The sequence below is a fragment of the Aspergillus aculeatus genome (assembly GCF_001890905.1).
Source record: "Aspergillus aculeatus ATCC 16872 unplaced genomic scaffold ASPACscaffold_28, whole genome shotgun sequence".
Lineage (NCBI taxonomy): Eukaryota > Fungi > Ascomycota > Eurotiomycetes > Eurotiales > Aspergillaceae > Aspergillus > Aspergillus aculeatus.
This window is the reverse complement of record NW_017963003.1, coordinates 23,889-31,854: the sequence shown is the minus strand read 5'-3', so window position 1 is coordinate 31,854 and position 7,966 is coordinate 23,889. Positions and strand designations below refer to the sequence as shown.

The following is a 7,966-nucleotide window of genomic DNA, read 5'->3' as shown; positions in this document are numbered from 1 at the left end:
TTTAATTATTTAATTAAATATTTAAATTAAAATATATAAATATATATGGCTAAATAACCGGACAGATTTAATATGATTATTAAAATTTTATTAAATATTTAAATTATCTAATTAATTAGTATATAATATATTTAATAGTAAAGAATCACTTTGAAAAAGAAATTAAATAATATTTTCATATATAATATTTTTGTTGATATTTTTTATAATATAAAAAAATCTTTTAATCTTGATATATAATTATTATTAAACACTTTTAATAAAAAAACAGATTATCAAAAATTAACTAAATTGTATTTATAACAATAATATATTTATAATTAGTTATTATTTAAAGAATTTTATTTTATATTAAAATAAAATATATATTAGATTTAATTTTATGATTTATATTTTATAACTCTATACTAATATAATTTTTATATATATCATTAACTATTTTCTAAACTTTAAAAAATAGAATAAAAAATAGATATATAATCTTTAATAAAAGACATTTTATTTATTTTATATAAAAAGTAAAATATAGTATTAATTATCTTATAATTATATTAAAGAATATAGTATATTCTATAATAGTTTAAATAGTTTAAATAAATTTACTTTTATTATTTTTTCCAATAAAATATAAAACTGTCAATTTTTAAAATATAAACTATTCTAATATTTAAACTGTTTAGATTTACTTATATATTGAAAGATTTGCTTAAAAATTTAAATATTGTTATTTTTTATTATAATTGAAAAAAGTAATATTATTTAGCAGTTTTATAATTTTATTAAAAATATTTATATTAATTTATTTAAAAAATATCCAGTTAATAGTAGTAGATATAGACTCTAATAATAATTTCTTTTCTCTTTTTAAAAAAATTGAATTAATTTAAGGATCGATGGATCTAGAAATAATAGATTTTAAAGTAAAAAATTTCAGAATAAGATTAAAAACGAAAATAAAAAATTTTAAAATAAAATAAAATAATTCGATATTATAGCTTTTAATAAAAGGTATAATTATATACTTATTATTTTTTAAAATATTAAAACGTATACAACAACCGACGGTTATTAGAAAGATATTTTATTGACTATTTTAATAAAAGCAATAGAATATTTATTATATGAATATAAAAGAAGATATTAGAATTATTTTTAAATTTAAAAATATAATTAATACTTACTAAAATAATACAAATTTTACTAAAAATATATACTTTAATATAAAAAATATAGTAACTATCTAAATTAAATAAATTAGAATTTTAATATAATTAAATTCAATGTAAATTAAAATAAGAAGAATAAAATTATTATATAAATAAATTCTTACAGTCTAATTCTTACAGTTAATAATTATATCTTTATATTTAATTATATTAATATTAATAAATATATTTAAATAAAGATCTTTAATAAAATACATTCTAATAATAATATATATATATATATTTAAGAATAAAGTATTTAAAAATAATATATTAAAATAAAAATTCTTAGTATAAGAAAAAAAAATATTTTTAAAATTTAATATAAAGTTAGACCGGTGGATTAATCTAATATTAAAAAAAATATAAAAATATTTTAATAAAATATATAATTAAATTAGAAATATTTTTTGTAAATATAATATTAATAAAAATAATAAAATATTCAATCTTAAAATAAATAGATATGTACATATTAGTATAATTTAAACCAGTCTTTATTATTAAAAATATTAAATATATAAAAGTTTAATATTATTAATAATTTATTTTTTAAAATGATTAAAAATACTTATAGTATTATTAAAGATATTTAGTTTAGTAGAAATAATCTAAATAAACTTTTTAATATAATAAAAAATATAACATAGTTATAATATAGAATATATTATTTATTAATATTAAAATTTTTAAAAATAGATTTAATATTTTATTCAAAAAAGTTGTCTTTAATAATATATATATTTTAATAGTTATATAAGAATTCTTTTGTAGATTTTTTTAATATATCCGGAATATAGCTGATTAATATATTAGATATTTTATAATAATTCCATATAATATAAATTCAAAAATCATTTATTTCAAATATTATATATATTCATTTGTTCGGATTAAAGACGGAATATCTAAAGTATAAAAAAATACAGAAAACTAAAACTATAAATTATTAAAAAATATTTAAAATTCATTATATATATAAAAAGAATCTTAGATACATTAACTATTACTATTGAAAAATACAATAATTTAAACTTTTTAATATCTTTATAGTTATTTTATTTATTATTTTTTATTTAATTATTCTAATATCTATATTTCTGATTGTGATTGTGATTCTGATTATTTGGATATTAAACCTATTAGAAAGAATACTAATTCTATAATTTACAAATATTTATTTATATATTTGAAAGTATCTAATTATATTATTAAACATTCTAATAGTTCTACTATTATTGATATAACTATTAAAATTAAAATTAATTATTTTATAATTATTATTAATATGAAAATAAAAAGAAGTTCTTTTATTGATTAGCTTAGTTCAGATTAAACAATTTTAAAAAAGTACTATTAATATTATTCTTATTATTTTAATTAGTACGAAAATTATTCTGAAATTATTTTTTATATTTTTAAAAAAATATAAATAAAATTATTATATTTTTAATTATTTTAGATATACGATTAAGGTCTTTCTAATTATACTATTATTCATTAAAAATTTAAAAAATTTACTAATATTAATATATTTAATTAGTTAGATAAACTGAATATAAAATCTAATATTAATATAATTCTAAATATAAATAAATTAATTAAATAAATTATTTGACTGAGCGGCTTAAATATAGCAAATAATCTTTTAAATAATATGATTTAATATAATAATTTGTTTAAATAATAATAAAACTGTAATATAAATTATTAAGCTTATTTATAACAATATAAAAATTAGATTCAAAATATTTTATTAATTTATTAAATGAATCGAATTTTAAAAATATTTTAATTATCAAATACTTTTTATATTTATTCAAACTAATAGTATATTAAATAGAAGTAGTATTTTATATATATATTTATAAATTAGATTTTACTAAGATTTTCCTGCGGTATTAAAGATATTTACATAAAATAAAATAATTAATATTTTAAAATTCTAAATATAAATAATTTTTCAAAAATATAGATTAAAACATAATATAAATAATATAATATATATAAAATAAAATATTGCTGTTTATACTACAGATAAAATAATTAAAAAAACTATAATAAAAATAAATTATTTAATATATAAATTCTAATATATAATTAGATAATAATTTAATAAAATCTAACAGACGCTAATAATAAATATATAAAATTGAAATATATAAATAAAAAAATAATACCGCAGACGGATATTCGAACAAATTATATATAATAAAATCAGAATATATTAAAAAAAATCAAAAAATCGATATAATAATAAAATAAGATAAAAATAATAAAAAATACAAAATACAAAATTAGTGAGTAATAAACGGATAAAAAATTAAATAAATAAAATAAGTATAATTTTCAAATTTAGTATAAATATATTTATATAGAACTTACTTCAGCTAGCTAATTATATAACTAAAATAAAAATTAATAATATTTAATAATCTATAAATAAAAAAATAAAAAAACAATTGACCGGCAGAACTACAGTATAACTAAAAAATCTTAAAAAATATAAAAAATAATTATAAAATATCTGAAAAAAAAATAAATATAAAAATAAAAAAAGTAGAAAAACCGATCTAATTTTTTAAATTATATATAATATATTTAGATAACTGAATACACTATTAACTGTAACAGTTACAGCTGATAAATTAATTAATAATATTTATATTATCAATTATAATAGTTGTTTTATAAAGAAATAATGGGAAGGTCGAACTACAGAAGAACCGCCTAAGACGGAAACCAACGGCAGAATCGATTAATCAAACCATATCAACTAACCGAACCGCTATGCTATAATCATGAAAAGTTTGTTTATATATTTTTTCTATGATAGTTACAATATTAATAATTTTTAATTTCTTAATATTTAACTTTAAAATCTTACTAAATCTTCTGAATAGCAATAATTAGTTTTAAAATAAATAGGACTGCTACTATTCTATATCTAACTGACTTATTTTCCCTTGACAGTGATACCTTTCTGATTAAGCTGCCTATGCTAGAATCTTCCTCAACTACAGTACAGAGCAAGATCGTAGTATTGCAAAATCTTGTATTTTGATCTTCATACTTACATTATCACTGGTCCGGGTCATAATAACTTCTGAAAACATGATTGTTGGCTACTTGTTGGGGCTGACTATATTTACCCAGTAGGTAGGGGTTAGCAAAGTGACGGTACTCAAGGACAAGGATGAAAGCCCGGCGAAGTCTCACCTACCGCTTGATTACTGTGTTGTGCGTGAGTGCAACTGCCACCACAGACTACTGCCTTCAAAGTATTCAAACTCACCTTTGTTCGTTTGCGCCATCACATTTACAGTATTTATATTATTAAGAAGTCACAGTTCGCAATGGTCGAGTTGAGGAAGCGTAAAGCGACAACACAACCCCTCGAAACAGAACAAAAGAGCAAGCGCATCCTCGAGCTCGACCCAGCCTCGAAGAGAGGGCCTAAACAAGTCACGGCTGGCGGCGCTCTTGCCGACGCATCTAGCGATGCTTACCATGAATCCCCGAAAGTCGGAGAGACGCTCGATTTGAACCAATTTGGTGGTGAATTTGAAAATCATGATGGGACGAAACTCAGATTGAAGGATCTCGTCGACAGTAGCAAGTCCGGTATTGTGTTATTCACATATCCCAGAGCGTCTACCCCTGGATGTAGGTTTAAATCAAGACCCAATTCTATTCTGTCAGCTCCTTTGGCTTGCCCCAATCCATACATGATGCATCCATGCACTGTACCATCTATCTTCATCATTCTGTTTTCTTTCTCCTTTTGTGGTTACCTCGATATGACACTAGCTCTTGCTATGGACTCACTCTGGCCTAGGTACCAAGCAAGCCTGTCTTTTCCGTGACAATTATGAATCCCTAACTTCAAGTGGGATGTCAGTATACGGTCTTTCAGCGGATTCGCCCAAAGCAAACACCACTTTCAAGTCTAAGCAGAAGTTGCCTTTTCCTCTCCTGTGCAATTCCTCCTATACACTTATAGCTGCTCTTGGATTCAAGAAAATGCCAAAAGGAACAACAAGGGGTGTCTTTGCTGTAAACAAGCTGGGTAGGGTTCTCCTACATCAAAGGGGTGGTCCCGATGCAACAGTCGAGGCTGCGCGACAAATCGTTATTGCCTCGAAGGAGGAGAAACGGGCAAGTCCTTAAAGCTGCATATACTCTCGCAGATCTGCCACAATGGAAGGAGATAGATATGGATGTTTTACACAATTCCAACAAGTGATGATAGGCCGGCAATTGATGTGGAGGATTCACGCGATATTCCTTGGTAGACGTGAATGTACTATTGTCCCTAGACAAGCCTATTGGTACTCCATTCCTCACCGGCTACTGACGAGAGTTGGGGAGTAGGCATAAAGAAGCTTTGATCATGCTTTGACGGGGGGATAGATGTGTAATCACAGAAATAGAAGTCATCATGATCCCGAAGGTTGTGAACCAAGGACCCCTCGACTCCTCGAGTGTTGTTCTAAGAAATTAGCTTCAGTTTGTTCGGGATGCACATGCTTACAATTAGATCAATGCTATTCATCCATTGTGCTCGGAAATACTGTTGTTCCGCACGACCCGACCTCCCAAGAAGGCCTCCGCCGGACAGTTCGATTGCTACTGACAGCGAGCCAGCGATTCCAGAGGGACAACTCTGCGGAAATATAGATCTCAAAAGGTGAGGTATGAGAGACCATGTGCTGCGCTTTGTCTCAGCATCTTGCCGTGAAGGCTTTTCTTAACTGAAGTTTCACATACTCATAATTAATAGAAACCACCATGGCTCGCGACATAGTCAAAGCGGCCAAGTCGGCATCAAATGTGATAGCTGTTCACAAGGTTGGTCCTCAAAGAATGACTATATATTTCTATATACACTAATACGTTACTCAGAAATACACTGTTCAGTCGACTGGCGTATGGGAGCGTATCCGTCGCCTTCTGTCCATTGATCCTAGTCGCTCTACCGGCGTTCCATTGAACTCCCAATTCCGCCTGCCGGCTCCAGGATCTCTTCCACCTCTGTCCTATGACGACCCTATCACAGTTCCAGCGGGTGACATCGCCGATAACCCTTACTGGAAGCGCGATGCTCGGAGAAACTATCCTAGACTCAGTACGGTGAATCAGGCCGACGTTGTTGGTCTTCTTACCGTAGGCAGTGAGGCAGCACCAAAGGAAGTTTTGAAGCTTGGTGAAGCGGGTGAAAGACAATTGGTATCGGTCAAGCAACAAGGAGAGGAGCGCGGCCTTGCCGGGTTTTTCGAGAAAGACAAGGAGGGGGCTAGCGGTGTCCTGAATGCAAATGGTTTGCCACCCTTGCCTTGCAGCTTGAATTCTTCAGCTTCCAAATACCAGCTGGATCATCAACATGGCTATCCTGGCGTGTAAGTTCTATCTCACCCTATATTGATAATAATCACTGACACTTTGCAAGGTATCCCTGTCGCACTTTTATCTGATTATACAGAAGTAGACATACAATCACTATGTATCAGTGTCTGTCTCCATTTACGCCCTCGGGCTTCCTCATACAACTTAACTCAACAGTTGTAACGAATGTAACCCGGTAATGTGAGCAAGGTCGCGTGTTGGATATCTCAAGATTTGCGTAACCTGGTATGTAAATGAGAAAGCGCGCTCGAGGGTCACAGGTAGCTGAACTTCGAACCATTAGCTACTTGCTGCACGGAGCAAGTGGCTCTTCCGACTGTAGCCTCAGGCTCAGATGATTGCCCCCAATGCCGTTCGAATATGTTGAGATCCTCTGTTAAAATCAGGTCACGACTCGGAACTAGGGTAACACAATATCGTTGCGTTGTTTGCCCAGGTCATCAAACATTACCCTGGGCTATCCTAACGCTTCAGACACAATTTACTAACGATGACATGTTCCAAAAGAGTCGGCTTCGCCAAGCGGCTTTGATGATTACGGAAATTTGAATATTCTTGAGGCTAGAACTATATCGTATCTTATTCAACTGCACATAATGCATAAACACAAGAATCAAATGTGGTACTGAGTCTCATCCCCATTGATTCCTCACGCGAAAGGGTTGGTGCGCGTGCCCCACCAGGTAAGGAATAGACTGAGTCCTACTGTCTCAAAGACCCTGCCGACAGCGCCCACTGCCACTGTGTCGAGGGGGCGTTTCTCTGTGAAGATCTGGCTAATGACCTGGAAGGATCACAATCAATTAGAGCAAAGTCGTAGCATGCGATATCATCAATACTTACACTTGGAGCTGCACTGGCCATAAAGATCAAACTTCCCAAATAGGCTGCACCCTTATAACTAAGGGTCCCCGTTGCATTGATCAATGCCGCCACGCCGTAAGTCTGCACAGCACTGCCAACAAGAGAGCTACCCCAGGCCGCTGCAGCACCAGCAGCTTCCTTAGACTTGAAGAACTCTTCCTTCGAATTGGCAGCTTGGGCACGATGGTAAGTATCGCCAAAGACTGGGGCGAGAATGCCTAGTGAGGCAGTGTGCGTGAAGATAGCGCCGACTGCAATTGCGGACGGCTTCACGGATGGCAAGTCTAATGGTTCTATGTTAGAACAAGGCTCGAGCAATAAGTCTTTGTGAAGTTGCCAGGGTGGAGTGGGATGGGGTGTAACTCAAAGAAAATACTCACAATTGAGGGTCGTCATTTCGCTGGCTGTGGTAGGCTTCGAGATCGTCTTCAGAGAACGAGTAAATGTAGTCTTTGATGCTGATGGTAATTGTTCTTGACAATGATAAAATA

General features: G+C 29.0%; 3 protein-coding genes across 3 annotated transcripts; 2 read left to right on the top strand and 1 right to left on the bottom strand.

Moving 5' to 3' along the window:
- The first annotated feature begins 4,443 nt into the window (after positions 1–4,443).
- Positions 4,444–5,608, top strand: ASPACDRAFT_82473 (thioredoxin peroxidase DOT5). Its single transcript, XM_020206094.1, has 2 exons — positions 4,444–4,871; positions 5,044–5,608. Exons 1-2 carry the CDS (start codon positions 4,562–4,564, stop codon positions 5,373–5,375), a joined length of 642 nt encoding a protein of 213 aa, XP_020051000.1. The 5' UTR covers positions 4,444–4,561; the 3' UTR covers positions 5,376–5,608.
- A 388-nt stretch (positions 5,609–5,996) lies between these two features.
- ASPACDRAFT_37556 (putative NADH-ubiquinone oxidoreductase 21 kDa subunit) lies at positions 5,997–6,679 on the top strand (the record flags this gene model as incomplete). The annotated part of the gene is made up of 3 exons (XM_020200311.1): positions 5,997–6,056; positions 6,111–6,604; positions 6,655–6,679. The coding sequence occupies 3 exons, from the start codon at positions 5,997–5,999 to the stop codon at positions 6,677–6,679; spliced, it is 579 nt and encodes a 192-aa protein (XP_020050999.1).
- A 581-nt stretch (positions 6,680–7,260) lies between these two features.
- ASPACDRAFT_55695 (DUF1761 domain-containing protein) lies at positions 7,261–7,871 on the bottom strand (the record flags this gene model as incomplete). Its single annotated transcript, XM_020203042.1, has 3 exons — positions 7,261–7,395; positions 7,455–7,759; positions 7,856–7,871. The coding sequence occupies 3 exons, from the start codon at positions 7,869–7,871 to the stop codon at positions 7,261–7,263; spliced, it is 456 nt and encodes a 151-aa protein (XP_020050998.1).
- Between the last annotated feature and the right edge of the window lie 95 nt (positions 7,872–7,966).

What these genes read in the sequence shown, in the direction of transcription:
- ASPACDRAFT_82473 (XM_020206094.1), top strand. Translation starts at nt 4,562, where the DNA reads ATGGTCGAGTTGAGGAAGCGTAAAGCGACAACACAACCCCTCGAAACA. An exon ending in CAGAGCGTCTACCCCTGGAT is followed by an intron (nt 4,872 to 5,043) that starts GTAGGTTTAAAT and finishes ACTCTGGCCTAG; the next exon opens with GTACCAAGCAAGCCTGTCTT.